Raw genomic sequence first — 16513 nt, 5'->3', positions numbered from 1 at the left:
ACTTTATAACGTCAATTTTTCCAAAAACTAAAAACATTATTCAGCAGCGCTAATAAACAAATGTAACTTCAATAATGTCAAAAAAGATAAGTAGGTATCATGTGAACACGATAATTTGAATATTATTTAACTTACTGGCCTAGTTTACACCGATCTTTTGATACGCGTATCATATAGTATATTTGAACTGATCAGCCAATAATCAGACTTATTTACTAGTTATTTACTATTTAATACGCGTATCAAGTGATCGGTGTAAACTAGGCCATTATATAAATTTAAAACATTGGGCGCGTTCAGCAGACCAAGCCGCTGAGTAGCAGTCGAACGTGATTGGCTCTTACTTTTAGAACCAACCAATCAACGCAGAGTGTTGATAAGACGAACTCAACAGTTGTGTCTGCTGAATGCGGCCATTGTTATGCGATAAGGGCTCAGTCACAATGAGAAAAATAAGGAATAAGATAAAGGAATAAAGGAATGTCGCATCTTACTTCAGTACACGTACATTAAAGCCCTAATAGACGTGACAACACTGCAATGTATGGTTTGATTTACACAATCGCGATCACGATCACGAGTTTCGTCTCGGTTTAAGCCAATGAAACTGCTGCTTTTCTGTAAGAGCTGCAAGTTGATTGGCTTAAACCGTGTACACAAGGCTGTAAGCAGCCTTGCGGAGGTATCAAAACAGCGCGAGACTTGGTGCGAGCCGTGCGAGGTTATCTCGATGGTTTACAATGCCAAAAACGCAAAGTTATCGGTGGAAAGGCAAACTAGTTACAAAAGCAGTTTATGAAAAAAGACTCGCTCAACGAAAAGCTGGACAAATGCGAAGAAAAGTTTCGAGTAAACCTGAGGAAGGTGATCCCGTAACCAACGAAACTGTGGACGATATGGAACAGCAAACAAATGTCATCGATGGACGACGCATTGTCGATTTGAACGTTCTGGGACAGCAGTTGTGGTGTTGTTCTTGTGGCGAGGTCCTTTCTTTACAGAACATACAGAGTGAGGGGCGAAGAGGCTTGGCTTCTCTATTTCTAGTGCTGTGTCACAAGTGCCAAGTCGTGAATGAAGTTTGCACAAACACCCAACGACGTACCGTCGACAAACGTAGAGTTCACTTCGACATTAATTCGCAAGCAGCATTAGGTAATACTTTACGATAGATTATTATTCTATTGTTATTGATCTTATAATTACTATTTACCATTTGTGTACATTGTATATTGAATTGTTCGCCCCTTGGCAGGTATCTTACATTCTGGTTTAGGATGGACACGCTTCAAAAAATTACTAACATGTATGAACATTCCGTATCCAGATTTTAAAACATTTAAAAAATATGAGCAAGAAGTGAGGTTTGCTGCGGAGGAAGTGGCGGAGGAAAGTTGCGTAGAAGCCAATGCGCTGGAAATACAACTCAACGAAGAAGCTGAGAGCGCTAAAAAATTATTGTAAATAACTACTCTAGTATAGAGTCCCTTTATAAAGGGACTCTAGTCTAGTCTAACATTTTTTTATATTCATGTTTTTTAATTTCAATTATAAATATGAGTTATTCAATTTGTGTTTGTTCTTTGAAAACAATGAAGTAATTCGTTTTTTAATTTCTCAATGGTTATCTACAAATCACAATTATTTTGTTTAACGTCCTTCTCTTTATCTGTTAATCTTTATCTTTGAATTAGAATATATTTATCAATCTAAGCTATTCGAATCCTAATTTTCACATCGAACAAACACTGTGCTTATGTATACTGTGATTCTAAGTGAATATGTATTGATAAAATGACGCTTATGAAAATTGAGAAAAATTATATGAAAATAAATCTATGTGTATGTTATGTGCTCTTCTTTTCAGACCTAGGGGTCTATTCCTATTAAGCCGTGATCAGACTACGGATTGGGATTGAGATTAGATTGAAATTTGATCAATTAGAGCAAAGTTCACTAAACTTGAAATTAGTTTTCTTTATTCTGATTGATTACATTTCAATCCAATCTCAATCCGTGAGGTTAAAATTACAAAAGTGAACAGATTTACTAGATTTCGACAAATGAAATTGTAGATTCTCTAGTGAATTTCCTCACTTTTGTAATTTTCACCTCGTCCCAAGATAGAATCGACCCCACTCTTAATTATAAAGCCCGACATCACAGTCTCCGATTAACGCGATGCTCCGATTAAACTCACTCTGGATCTCTTTCTATGAGAATTGAGAATTGAGAATTGAAAATTGGCAATTGGGAATTGAGAATTGAGAATTGAGAATTGAAAATTGGGAATTGGGAATTAAGAATTGAAAATTGGGAATTGGGAATTGGGAATTGAAAATTGGGAATTGAGAATTGAAAATTGGGAATTGGGAATTGGAAATTGAGAATTGAAAATTGGGAATTGGGAATTGAGAATTGAGAATTCAATTCCCAATTCACAATTCCCAATTCTCAATTCTTAATTCCCAATTTCCAATCCCCAATTCTCAATTATCAATTTTCAATTCTCAGTGTCCCAGTCTTGGCAGGCGAGGCACGAGACACGATACCCGAAATGCGTGGCATCGTGGCATAGCCGGCGCGTGTCGCCGCGGCCATATCGCCTCCAGCTGGGTAGTTCGGACACGAAAGACCGACAATATCGAAAAATGGATGTATACATAGCACGGACATGAACCAAATTCATCGACAGTATCGAAAAATGGATGTGACTCGTAGTTCTAATTCCTGATAGTGGATGTGTGGCGCTACTGTACGGCCTAGCAAAAGCGTCCCAAGAAAATCGCCGGCCTCTCATTCTTCTCTCTTTTATGGAAGATTTATCGGTCGAACGCCGGACGCGGTGTGAATCCTCCATTATCGCTAGATGGGGATCGACTTCAGGCGTTTGCGGAATCTCGCATGAGATAGGCTAGCGTTTCTCAGGGACTTTTGGCGCAACTGGCAACGGAGTGGTACAATCAGACATCTGCGACGAGGTGACAGAATATAAATCGTCCACAATAATGGCGACCGCGGTGGAGGATCAGAATTCAATTGATATGAACGAGGATAAAGATTTATCGTAAGTTTCGATGCGGACGAATCGCGGTGGAGAGCCACGTTCGCGGATCGCTGGCGAACGATGGACGTGGCGGTTCGTCGTGCCAGCGTCGCGACGCTCGATGACGATTTAACCTAACCGCGCCGTGTCCGCTCGCACACCGTACGGCGGTATTTTTTAACTGCGTCCTTCTGCTTTTGTCTTGTAGATTCGACCAGGTCGCGCATAACTGGGTGGACATCACTCAAGAGTTCTTCGAGGCGATCACAGGTACTTGACTGCCAAACCGATCGTTATCTTGTCATATACTCGACTATCGTTCACTCTGTCCCGCGCGCTCTCTTCGTCTCTGCGGCCTTGTCTTATGAACGTTGGGGACCTGTTTTCTATTGCTACACTGGCTGCTAGTTCGAGAAGTTTATGTACATATACATTGAAGTGTGAGAAACGTATGTAAAAGACTCTTATGGCTAGTGTATGTACACAATGGGTCAGTTTTTTGTTGCTGAACTGACATTAGTTCAGAGTTTATCCTTTTCCTCTCAATGTGGAGTAGAAGAGACAAACTTTGAACTAGCACAGCTAGTTGAGCAAAAGAAAACTGACCCAATGTATATACAGTTCTTGAACTAGCACTGCCAGTTCAGTGATAGAAAACAGACCCGTTGGATCTGGGACCTGATTCTTGATTCATTTGCAGGGTAAACATATACGCAAATTCCGTTTTTACGAACAATCTATACGTTGATTGATTAAGCGATAGCCAATTTGCAACTTTTCTGTAAGAGCAGAATCTGCACATATATTTATCTTGCGAATGATTTCAAGAATCGAACCCCTCTGTTGATTTTCGGTTTTTTTTACATACTAAACGCTTTTCATGTTTGAAATAAGATAGAGAAAAAGGAAACAGAAATTAGCAGAAGTAAAAAGAAGGTTTAAGTGGAAAGAAAAAACAGATATTTTCTTTAAATAGGCTACTCTCTTTAAATTTAAGTATTTTCCAGATTTGTTTAACAATTTATTATATCGTAAACGTAGCGTTTAAATTGTGATTCTATCTTGTTATTATATTAATTTTTAACTATTTTTTTCTTTTCTTATCTTTTCTATGTAGGACAAGAAAAATAAAAAAACATTTGAGAAGAAAACGTATTTCAATTGTAACATATGTACATATATATTTGTATTTCATACAGTCATTGAATTTTTTGTGAATTGTTACAATGTCTTGATTTTTATCAACGTTGCTTTATCGTCAATCTAAATCATGTCATTTTGCCTAGTGTTTTTCTGCCTGATATCTTAATATTATATTTGCATACTTTATATGCTTTTCTTAATTTTGTAAATTCTAAAAAATATGTTAGATCTAATCGCAAATTATAATAAATATTACAAAAAAAAGCTCCCTCGCTTTATGTTAATCTCTTTCCTCTCTGTGTTTATGTTTTCTGATTTAATCCTATCAAAATCTATTTCACATAAATGTTGACATAAATATAGCATTAATAGAAGCCCAAGCAAATAAGTAGAAAATATATCCTGCATGTAAAGTTTATGAGGAACGTGTATCGAATTTATAATGTGATAGTAATATATTTATGTATACTATATATATATTATAGAATACTATATATTAGTGGTGCATAATTCTCTTGAAGAGTCGCATAAAAGTTACTGGAGATTGCAAAATTTTTTCTACTTTTAATATGTATTAATGTACAATTTAATTTCATTTATAAAAATTACATGTACTAGAATGTAAAAAAATTATTAAATTTTACATAAATTAAAACGACTAATTTCTTAAATTATAATTATCCTTATATATAACTTATTTTTATTTATATGAATGTTAAAAAAATTAATGGATCGCGACAAATTTCTGAGGAAAGGGGTCACGAGCATAAAAAATTGCACACCACTGTATCATAGAATATGTATCAGAATAGAATTGTTATATTACATAAGAAATTTTCAAGATTGAATTATGAACTTGTTTTAATCTCTAAAAATAAAAATAATATTAAATTAATATTAATTGTAACAATATTTTACATTTATTATTTTTGGGACGCGCCAATATATATTTCTGCATTTTGCATTCAGAGTTGGAACTGGGAGAATTATTACATGATGAGCTGTTCGGGTTATTTGAGGCCATGTCTGCAATCGAGATGATGGATCCGAAAATGGATGCTGGCATGTTGTGCAATCGGGGGAACAACAAGCCTTGCACTTTTACCCAAGCGGTCGATTCAGGCGCGATCAAACTGGACAACTTTACACCCGCCGAAATTATAGGGATAATAGACTCCACATATGCGTGTATAGTATCTTGGTTGGAGGGACATAGTCTTGCGCAAACCGTATTCACGAACTTGTATTTGCATCAGCCTGCGCAAATACTAGATAAGCCTTTGAAGACCTTCTGTTATGCAGTTTATAAGATAATAGAGATAATTAAGGACTGCATTAATAAAGCTTTGGTATTTGAAGAGGAGGATTTTCAGAGCGTTACCTATGGCTATAGATTACAGCAAGACATTACAGAACAAAAAACGATATCGATGTTGCGGGAAGTTGAAGAGGAACTTCATCGGAAAAGTCGGATAAAACTCGTCGATGTCGAATCTGAGAAGGAGGTAACTTTTAGTTTTGTAACTTTTAGTTTTTATTTTGTTTATAGATTCAGATAAATCTCTTTGTAACTTTTAGTTTTTATTTTGTTTAGATTCAGATTTCAAGATATATGTCTTATTCTTTAATTTTAATACTTACTTTATTACTTTCACATCTATCTTTTTACGTATGATTATTATTTTGTTATATTTATCTATGACTGTGACTTTATTGATAATATTTTCTTGTAGTATAACGATGGAATTGCACTTTACGCGAGGATCCGATTTACCAAAATGTTCTATCAAGTGTTAACATTGATGGGCCGGAAGCAGCAGTTGCAACAGAATTTAAGTGATTGCCAGAGATTGTTGTCAAATTGTTCCGATATGCTTAATATTATGATTTCAACGGTAGTTCGCGGAGAAAAAGCTGACGAAGTTTGTAAGTATACATTGGCAATATTATATAATTCCCTTTTCATTATACATAATTTTCATGAACTTAGAATCGGTTACCTTTTTATGAAAAATTTATACTTATGTGACTTTCTCTTATACGAGGAGCAATATTTATGCAAGAAGGTATAATTTGTTATTTTCAATTATACATGCAGCTAATCATCCAAACATTATGGGATTTGATCCGATGGTAAATCAAAGATTGTTGCCACCGACGTTCCCTCGATACACGAAAATTAAGCCAAGGATAGATGCCTTAGAATATTTAAGCGAATTGATAAACAGATTCAAAATGGTTACCAAGATCACAAGTCATATCGGATTTCACGCGGCCTTGGTAATTAGCGATTAATTAATGCTTCGTCATCAGTGCTGAATTTATATCGAACTTAAACGAATTTCTTTTTAGGATTTTTTCTTGGAATTCTCACGTCAGAGTCCGTGCATATTGTCCAGGTCTATGCTACAAATCGTTTACTTGCCTATCACTAATCGCGTATTCGGTGTTCACAATTTCGCCGATGTTCTGAGAGACGCGGCGCGAAATTTCATCGCACCACCTGTGTTGTTGCCAAAAAGTACGTTGCTTCAGAATCACCAGGCTAAGGAGTACGTCGACAGCTTTCTGTCGCATTGTGTCGGCTTATTCGGAAACCTGTTGCAGCTCAGTGGACATAATAGGGCAAGACAAAGAGATAAATTGGCACATTTATTGGAAGACTTTGCGACGCTGCAAGATGAAGTAAGAATCGTGGAATTTTTTAAGTTATACTTTTTACATGTTTTTTTCTTATAACATCTTTCGTTGTCTGCCCTTTTATTCATTCTATCTAAAAGAGTTTTTTTTTACGACATTAGAACATTAGCAATTTCATTTTAAATAAAGCATATTTTTAAACAAAATAGTAATAAGTTCAAAATTTGAAATACATGTTTTAGGCGGAGAGAGTTGATGGCTATTTGCACACTCTATCTTTAAAAAGTGATACACCAAGGCCTCACTTGGCCTGTTTTGGTACCTGGATTTTATATCACACGCTGCGTGTGATGGTCATGTATCTATTAAGTGGTTTCGAGCTCGAGTTGTATTCGGTGCACGAGTACCACTATATCTTTTGGTATCTATATGAATTTCTATACGGATGGCTCGTATCTGCGATTACACGGGCTGATACGTTCTTAGCGGAGCAGGACGTACACAATGATACTCATAAGGGTAGAAGCAAAAAGAGCTCTAAGAATAAGAAGAAAAAATCGACGCCTAGACCGTATAATTTGGAGATATTAATGTACCAGGCTTTGCAAAATATATGTGGCGGATATTATAAAGTAAGTTACACACATTTTAAAGAAAAATTTGCAAATAAAGGATATACAATTTTCGGTGTATAATAAAGAAGTTATGAAATTTTCAGGCTCTAGTCGGTTTTCGCATGGATGAAAAAATTCCACTTCCAGAAATACAGTTCGATTCTGAGCGGGTGAGATATGAGCATCGATTATTGCCGTTTTCATCTTTGTTAACGCCACCGCCCGTTCATTATCAAGAATTTCTGGACATGACAAATGCTCAAATGCATAAAAGAAATGTAAGTATAATATTTAATCAGTTTTATATCTTTTAAATCATAATACATAGAAATTGCACTATAAGCATTAATGTTTTAAACAGATAAATTGAATTTAACTTTTATTCTTGTAGGAAAAAGTTACCAGTGAAATACAATATGTTGCCGGTTGTCGACATTTTCATCAAGCTAGAAATATGTTGGAACGTGCATTGTTGCTTTATCCATCAAATAATTTAATAGAAAACGAAGTAAGTTTATAAAAATATAAATTTATAATTGCACAATAGAGAACTAGTTTAGAATATTTATTTTTACTATTTAATTTTTTGTTTTGTAGATCAACAATTTATTAAAAGTAGCAAAGACAAATTTTGTGGTGCTGAAGCTATTGGCTGACGGACACAAAAAAGACTCAAAGGAACCACCGGTCTTCGATTTTTCTTGCCATCGGCATTTTCCTCTCATTAAAATAACTTAAATCACATATTTATCAATTTTTCTCACAATGTAAAGGACACGTTATTTATTTCACTAAAATGCGGAAAAGTATCTGTCTTTAATTCGATCCTTTTCCTTTTAGGTATCTTTAAATGATCTCTTTGTTCTATGCATTTCCTTCCATTGTTTGAACACATTGTAAATCTTAAAATTCATTGTACCTAAATCTTAAATGCATTTGATGCTATTTTTGTGCAGCCTTGTTCCTGGAAGGAAATAATATTTGTACATAAATTTTTTGGTTTTGTAGGAAATCGTACATTAAACTAAAAAATTATGATGAATATTATAAATAAGTATATTAGAGTCTTAAGAATTACAAATTGATGTGAGTTGTAAATACGTTCTGCAATATAGGAAGTGATAAAAATCTCAAACATAGATACAATTTTCTCGCACACCATTTTAACCAGCTCGCCGCACTCCGGTCCAATGGACCGCTGTTTTTTTTTTCGGTTTTCTAGTCTTTACATAATAACATAATTTTCTAGTTTCCTTATAATAAGTTCAGTTTAAATTCAAATTATTTTCTTGACCTGATACTATCATAAACATCTTACTCGGAGTCTGTATTCCGATTCTGCTATATTTCCAATTTCTACAACATTTGCTTAAAAATATTAATTAGAATGAAAATGACAGTGCGACGAAGTCGAGCGATCTCACGAACTGGGCTGTGGCGAATTAAGGACTCGAAAATGAGTATGGTTAGCTAAGGTTAATAATATATTATTTATTACTTTTTGGAATTTTATTTTTAAATTAAGTGCTATATGTCTCAAATTCAAGTCTGAATACTTTTTTGTGCTACTGTTTTCTTCGTATTCTTCATAAATTAATATAGAAAATATTAAGTTACTTTTTATTTTTGCTGATATAATTTAATAAAATTTTATTTAAATGCTTTTTTTTAAATGAAAGTAATAAAGAGCTATAGAAAGAAAATGTACAATTTATTTTTTATTTTCTTATATGTTAACATAATATTATTAATGTATTATGTTAATATATTTCCTTGTATATTAACTTAATCTATATCAAAATAGAAAATGTCATGTATGAAGTCCAGTAAATAACATATACGCGATTAGGATCGTAATGTAAAAAAGTTTATCTAGAGGAAGTTAGAGGATGTTTGTAACGTCGTGTTTATAAAATTTGTTATCGATATAAATAAAAGAAAAAACGATTTAAGTAACCACTAATTCTTAGCGATGATCTCGTCGGTTGGAATAGAAAAACAAAGGATTCTCAAGCCTTACCTGGGTGGATGGCGACATAAAATTACCGGAGTAGAATATGTAAATGCAACTTCGCAGACCGGACCTTTGTCAAAGGGAGGACCCGTGAAGAATGCATATAGCAGGGCGGTGCAATGTGTGCAAACGAATGACAGAGCAACACAATCCTTGCGTCATCGTGCGACGCAGATGTGGCGGTACTAAATATTTAAATAAATTTATATGACGTGTCCAGTCTCTCCAAAGCATATAACATCGCGTCTAATTGCATATTATGGAGATAGCATGCTATATGCAATAATAATAAAATTATTCTTTTATATATATTGTTATAATATGTTATTTGTAACAATATGTAATTAGTTACAAATTATTGTGTCGATTACCTACTGAGAAATGGAGAGAGAAAATATTGAAAATTTCAATACTCATTAAAATAAAGGCCTTCTTATTTATTGACGCAAGAATAAAATTCCATTTTATGTAATCTTTATAATTATTGTACCATAATTTTCTATTATTGTTTTAATTAAACATTTTGTATATTAACTTAGCTGCATTATTAATTTGTAATTAAACTATACAATAATTCTGCAAGAAATAAGTGAATTAAAATAAATATACTCAATTATATGTATTGAATTTCTTTTGAAGTCAAGAAATGGCTTTAAACTTTTATAAATCGTACTAACTGAATATTTCGCGTTATCAATTTAGAGAAGACTATTATGTACCTAACGAGGCGGATAAATACAAGACTGTAAAGTCTTATGAGAGCTACGTTGACATGCACTTGCGACTTAATTTAGATCGGCATGCACGTGTAATTCAGAGAAATTATCGAGCATACAGATGGAGGAAATACATCAAGGAATGCGCGCAAGCTTATCGTGACATGGTTGATAAATGTAAAAGATACGAAGAAGAGAAAGCTATTGCAAACAAGTAATTCAGTTGACATGAACTATTCAATGTGAAAGAGAAAACGTTTATTGAAACTTTTAAACACGATAATTTATACTCTCTGTTCTGTATTTATAATAATAAAGAATAATTGTCTGATTTTAAAAAATAATTAATAATTAAGATAATTACTAATATGCCGCGATGAGCCTTTATTCACTAGCAAAGTTTATCTGGAGTGTCTTGGGTCCTCCGCATTTTTTATTATCTTTTTTTAAACGTTTAATTTTTCTAAAAAATAAATGTATTTTTATATTTAATTTATTATCATTTTTAAATGTGCGATAAAATCTTAAATCAAAATTTTGTTAAACCAAAAGTTTATTTGGCATTGAATAAATTTTTACTAAAAAAATATCTGCTTGATGTAAGAAATAAACCTGATATACTCTTCCAAATATATTTCGAATATATTTAGAAAATATTGGAGACAGGAAGATATATAAAAAAAACTCTTTGCACAGTTTCAAGAATATAATCAGAGTAATTTTTTTCATATTCTTTTTCGTAGAATATATTTTGTTTACAGCACTTTTGAGGATGCTCGGGTAGTCTTATTCCACATCTTATATTCGTGCCATATAAACTCGCATATTACATCCTTTTTGTACAGGTTGCGGCATAAACAGAATATTCTTCGTCAAATATATCCTCGATCGAGAGCGGACTTTGACATGCTTTATAATCTGGTCGAAGGATGGAGGATTGATCGTTTAAAGGATATAAAGTCGCGGCTGTTCAAGGCGGGTCAGGGTGCCGAGAGTTGTATGATTTTAGAGAAAACGGTAGAGATGCTCAATCACATCGATAAACATAAACAAGCGATCAAGAGATCATATCGGAAACAAAGGGTTCTCAGATTTTTAACAGTGAATTGCAAGCCGATAAGATGGAGCGGTTACAAGGGAAAATTCGTGGAGATGATCACTATAAAAATTCAGAAGGCTCGGGAATTCAGAGAAATTTATAACGCATTGAACAATCGCGATGTTAGTTCGGAGGAACGGATGAAATTATTGATAACATTGAGAAAGGCGGTTGAGATGCACAATTGTGTCGAGGCACTTGATTTGTTGTCTTTGCTGGATCAAGAAATCGCGTTGTTGAATCGAAAGATTGAGGGTTTATCGCTCGATTATTTAAACGAAAGGATAACGCGTAAGTTTATTAATATTAATAATATTAAATAATGTAATATTATATATTATTAATAATAACGGATGATAAAATAACGAAAATTGAAAAAATAAATAATTGATGCTATCAGTGAACTATTTTTACTAACAACTGATAGCACTGGTTAGACAATATATTAATAATAATAATAATTTGTATCACAAAGTAAGTGTTTGTTCCGCCAATGTTATTAAACCAAAATTAAGTATATTTCTTTCGACGACAAATTGGCAATCCATACATATAGTTACACGACGTTTCGACCCAGGCTTCGCGCCGGGTCCTTATCAAGTGATTTAACAAAAATATAGCATGAGGTCAATAACACTGTTAATATTTAAAAACGAGTAACAGAAATTAATATCTATTTGTATGGTATGGTAAAAAAAAAAAATTAAAAAAATGGAAAAAAGAAAAATGAAAAAATATATAAAACATTTGGCAAGTGAATTCGAAAACACTACTGAATAAATTGCAGACAGTGTTGCAATTAATTCATCCAGCAATGTTTCAAAATTCACTTGCCAAATGTTTTTTTTTTTTTTAAGTTCTTTTGGCAAGACATACTCTCGGTGGCTTGCCATTGCCTTCCGAGAGGAGAACGAGCGAATATAATTTTTCTAGCTCTACCGGGAATCGAACCCGGGACCTTTGGCTCAATAGACCAATGCGCTGTCAAATAGGCCACGCTCGACAATGCTAACATATTTGTACATTTCATGAACGATAAATATAATTTAAAAGACGTAAGAAGGAGAGTGTTAATATTTTTATAAATTGCATTTAACACAAAGTTTAATTAAAAAATTAAGTTATATATTTAGAGTTTCCCAGAATCTTTTATTTTATCTTGCAACGTGCTTGCTTTTAGTATAATAACATAATAAATGTATCTTATATTATAGATACTTACTTGAATTTTGTAAGAATGTATGGAATTTGCGGCTGCGAATGTGTCACTAGGGATTCTAAGGACAACGAATTGCGCGAACCTTTAGAAACAGAAACTAAACTTTGCCGGAATTGTTTAAAGCTTCTCCCCATCCGTAGATTTTTAATACATACTAGAATGAAGAAGCTATCAATTTGCAAAAGTGAGTATCGAACATAGTATTAGATATTTATGTAAATAAAACTTCTTACCTAAAAATTTACTGATAAGATTTTAATTTTTGAATTTTGATTTCTTATATCTAAATATAAAACTAATAAACTTTTAAAACTAATTAGATACATGTTTTCTTAAGGCTGCAATTCTCTAAGCCGACGTAATATTGCGCATGTGGATTACGAACCTTATATGTTTATATTAAATTGCGTGCGAGCTGAGGAGGAACGTCGGGGCAGCGCTTCCGCTTTGGCATTTATGATGCAAGAGCAAGATATTTATCACTTGGTTAATCACATTTGGCAAGGTCAATCGGCAGTCAGTAAGACTCGAGATCTTTTTATTCTGAGAATGGTCAGATATCAGAAAGACGTCGAATGGGCGCCTTGGAATTGCATTCTTCTGACGAAGGACGAAGCCGACATGCATTATTACATTGACGATCTCGCTGCGATATATTCGGAGCATTTGATAAGCCAGATTGATTTGAGACATCAGATTGCAAAGAATTATTTCAAGTACGTGTACTTGAACGCTTCTGTCACTATTTACGCGTTTTTATCAAAATAGTATAACAATTTCTGACTTTTTAAATATATTTTTAGACAGCTGATTATTTTCGAAAAAGATTTCTGCGAATCCTTTCGCTTCTCAAAGATTCAAAATGGGATAGAGTACAAACCACCGGTAACCGTGGAGAATTACGAGCCATCTAAAAAATACAAATTAAGAGAAGGAATTGTATCACGCTAAATTCCGTGAATATTTTAAATGTTTAAATAAACGATTGAATAAGCGATTAAATAAACTTTTAATAAACGATTAAATCCTTTCGTAACATATTTTTTTATCGGTTCAACTTTAATGTAGCATCGAATCGATGCTATTACGAATTATATATTGGTATAGCGATTAGTCAGAGATTTAATAAACTTTTGTTACATAAAAGTTTCATTCTTTGATTTCGCTGTATTTTGTTCGTTCAAATATTGTCTGAATAAAATGTGTGGTTTATACACATCTACACATAAATTCGTAAAGAGAAAAAAAGTAAAATGGAGCAAATGAAACAAAAGCCGTTAAAAAATTTGATATGTTTTCACAGTATACTACGGTAAATTTGGAAATTGATTGGAGATACTTAATATTTTAAAATACATTTAATAACTGATAAAAGCACTTTTGTGTCTTGATATTGTTTACTAATCTCATGTAATAATGATACACTCGTTATTAAAAATGTTTCCAATTACTATTTACAAATTTATTGTAGATGATTTATATTAGATTTAGATCATGAATCAGAATAAGAAGAAATATATTATCAGTAACAAGAAGCACAAGATTGTAGAAAAATTTTGTGTCCAACGAAATTATAAAAGATGAACAATGTCGAGGATTATTATAATTTATTTGTACCAGAGAGTGCTTTTAATGTTATTAAGATTTAATTTTAATTTGTGTTCATTGCGTGTTATAAGTGGCATCGTGCTGATATTTATATTATTACATCTATATTATATGTATATTTTTTAAGTATTTTTATTTATATTCATTATTTGAAGGAACGAGATGTTGATAAAATTAATAGAATTAATAGATCTTCACGATATACATTGCTCTGGCAAATATGTATGTGTACATTTTATATTTATGCGCGTCTACCGTACGTATATCTGTTTACTATTAAGAAGTGTATGAATTTTTCCGAGCTGCCAATATACCTATTGTTCAAGTCTCCGGAGAAATAGCAGAAAATGTTTTATGGCCATATCGTATATGCAACGTTGCTCCGAGAATCGAGCGCGATATTGCGCTCCTGGATGCAACCGGCGCGGCGATAGTGAAAGCTTTTACGTAAGGAAAGTACACCGACGAACGATAGCGGCGCGGTTTTTGCACTATAAAAGTTATTGCGTAACGGGATATAAATTGTTCGCTGTTCCAGCGCTGGCACCAGTCGCTATCGTATCACTTTATCGCCGTAATACAATCTGGCTTATACTTGCAAATATATCGGTTAGCTGCGCTACCTTTAATTGGTCCCGAGGGCGAATAATTCGAACCGATTATTTACGTTCAATGCGATTTGTTAGGACAAAAATTAAAAAAAAAGCGAAAAAACAATAATTACCGAAATTCTGAAATAGGTTTGTGTATTTCTGAAATAGGTTTGTCCGAATCTACCTGAAAGTTTTAGTTTAACAATGTTTAACTTATAATATTAAGAAAAGCTCCGGAACGCACCATATATCGCGAAAACGTTACGTGTATTAGATTTGATACACTTGAGGTTTCAAGGTGCATGTTTGGCTCTCGAATGCGTTATATATATATGCATCTTGCACAGCGCGCTGAAAAGCAGAGACGTATGAATGCCGTCGAAAATTCTCTGCCCCGGGGCGCATTATGCCCGCCGCACACCAGTCCTGAATTCATATATCCGTCGCGCGCGGGAGGCTTTTGAACCCGGGGAACACAGAATCGAAAAATAATGGACAAGAGAAGGCTTTTGACCGATCGACCAAGCACACGTTGCCACTGGCAACGTTGGATTTAAGGCTTTGAGCTTTCAGGTGCCATGCCCCATGCCGCGCTGCGGAGGTCTCGCATCGCACATGGGAGTAGTATACCTACGTATAGGACGCATTAAAAGCTACTCTTCGACGCGCGATCTACTTATCCCTCTAGGATCGTGCGAGTGTCAAAATTTGATCGACGATGTGCACTACTTTGCCCACCAACTCAGTTTAATCCGACTAAATCGTTCAATCTTTCGCGAAATGCAATCGCTTCGCGCGATAAAAGCACTTTTCCGGGCTCGTAACGGGGCGCGCGATAACGTAATTTTAATAAATCACACGAAAACCGTATTAAAATTATAAAGCCGTTAGACGAAAAGTAAGTATTTTAAGATTTTGTGCTTAAATTATGAAGTGCCCCCCGTGTGATATTGTGCGGTGGGTGACGAAGTGCCTCGCGTTGCCCTAGGTAAGTCTCTCGATAAATTTTCTTTCGTAAATTCCCAAGGTATTTATTTTGAGAGTTTTGTTAATAAATTCATAACAAGCGGACACACAACCGTTCTGTAATAATGAACGCTTGCGGCGGGTATCGACGAAAATATAATGCATCAATATTTATGTGCCCGCAAGTAATTGTACCGCCGTGCGGCAATTAAATCCGACGAATGTAACGATTGTCCGTAATATTCGGATCTCCATCATTGACGCTCTCATTCTCTTCTCGAGCGTCCAATTAAGGGCGCGCTCTTACAAAAACGCAAAAACAAGCGCTCTTTTTTTCTTCGCATTTGCTATTATATGCTTGCGTTAATTACTTTGCTCGCGGTCTACGCTCTGTTCGCCTCGAAACTCATTTCTTACCGCGAAATCATTCACGAGAGGCGCAATCGAGATCGAATCGTTTATTTATTTCCTTCTTTCATTATATTGCGATAACAAAGCTATGCCAGTTGATATGTTATTTACGCGTTGCGTAATGCTGATGTAAAACGATTTCCAATCGTCATTTTTATTTTTATTTCTCTCCTTCTTCGTAGAGGAGTCCCGATGTAAAAGAAAATGGCTGGTCAGATTATTAAAGAAGCATTAGCCCCACTCGTAATATGAAACCATTTTTCGTTCGATCGATTATCAATGTGGGTACACTGGAAGGCGCGGTACTTCATAAAATTCAGCTTTCCATCAAAAATCCTTCGTATCTCACTGGACCTTTTCTTTCGTTCCCTTTAAAGCGCTAGCTGTATATTCCGAAATGTTATAGAGCCTTACAAATGGAAATTCTAGAGTCACGTTTATATA

At 34.2% G+C, this 16513-nt stretch overlaps 3 protein-coding genes across 3 annotated transcripts; all 3 read left to right on the top strand.

The window, feature by feature from the left end:
* Positions 1 to 676: 676 nt before the first annotated feature.
* On the top strand, positions 677 to 1850 carry LOC112461303. The gene is made up of 2 exons (XM_025026502.1): positions 677 to 1155; positions 1256 to 1850. The coding sequence occupies exons 1-2, from the start codon at positions 741 to 743 to the stop codon at positions 1462 to 1464; spliced, it is 624 nt and encodes a 207-aa protein (XP_024882270.1). The 5' UTR covers positions 677 to 740; the 3' UTR covers positions 1465 to 1850.
* A 1017-nt stretch (positions 1851 to 2867) lies between these two features.
* LOC112461304 (N-alpha-acetyltransferase 35, NatC auxiliary subunit) lies at positions 2868 to 9073 on the top strand. The gene is made up of 10 exons (XM_025026503.1): positions 2868 to 3067; positions 3255 to 3316; positions 5159 to 5694; positions 5923 to 6115; positions 6288 to 6469; positions 6542 to 6874; positions 7072 to 7461; positions 7548 to 7721; positions 7835 to 7951; positions 8041 to 9073. The coding sequence occupies exons 1-10, from the start codon at positions 3009 to 3011 to the stop codon at positions 8179 to 8181; spliced, it is 2187 nt and encodes a 728-aa protein (XP_024882271.1). The 5' UTR covers positions 2868 to 3008; the 3' UTR covers positions 8182 to 9073.
* A 143-nt stretch (positions 9074 to 9216) lies between these two features.
* LOC112461299 (IQ and ubiquitin-like domain-containing protein) lies at positions 9217 to 13442 on the top strand. Its single transcript, XM_025026495.1, has 6 exons — positions 9217 to 9639; positions 10160 to 10387; positions 11019 to 11563; positions 12487 to 12675; positions 12829 to 13207; positions 13295 to 13442. The coding sequence occupies exons 1-6, from the start codon at positions 9416 to 9418 to the stop codon at positions 13440 to 13442; spliced, it is 1713 nt and encodes a 570-aa protein (XP_024882263.1). The 5' UTR covers positions 9217 to 9415.
* The last annotated feature ends 3071 nt before the right edge of the window (positions 13443 to 16513 follow it).

This window comes from Temnothorax curvispinosus, unplaced genomic scaffold, assembly GCF_003070985.1.
Source record: "Temnothorax curvispinosus isolate PA1 unplaced genomic scaffold, ASM307098v1 QBEX01011250.1, whole genome shotgun sequence".
Classification (NCBI taxonomy): Eukaryota; Metazoa; Arthropoda; class Insecta; order Hymenoptera; family Formicidae; genus Temnothorax; species Temnothorax curvispinosus.
Note: the sequence above shows the minus strand (reverse complement) of the source record. Positions and strands in the feature narration are given on the sequence as shown.

Coding starts and splice junctions, on each gene's coding strand:
- LOC112461303 (XM_025026502.1), top strand. CDS start 741: ATGCCAAAAACGCAAAGTTATCGGTGGAAAGGCAAACTAGTTACAAAA. Junction 1,156..1,255: donor TAATTCGCAAGCAGCATTAG/GTAATACTTTAC, acceptor GCCCCTTGGCAG/GTATCTTACATTCTGGTTTA.
- LOC112461304 (XM_025026503.1), top strand. CDS start 3,009: ATGGCGACCGCGGTGGAGGATCAGAATTCAATTGATATGAACGAGGAT. Junction 6,875..7,071: donor TTGCGACGCTGCAAGATGAA/GTAAGAATCGTG, acceptor TACATGTTTTAG/GCGGAGAGAGTTGATGGCTA. Junction 7,462..7,547: donor TATGTGGCGGATATTATAAA/GTAAGTTACACA, acceptor TGAAATTTTCAG/GCTCTAGTCGGTTTTCGCAT.
- LOC112461299 (XM_025026495.1), top strand. CDS start 9,416: ATGATCTCGTCGGTTGGAATAGAAAAACAAAGGATTCTCAAGCCTTAC. Junction 10,388..11,018: donor GAGAAAGCTATTGCAAACAA/GTAATTCAGTTG, acceptor CTTTTTGTACAG/GTTGCGGCATAAACAGAATA. Junction 12,676..12,828: donor GAAGCTATCAATTTGCAAAA/GTGAGTATCGAA, acceptor TGTTTTCTTAAG/GCTGCAATTCTCTAAGCCGA.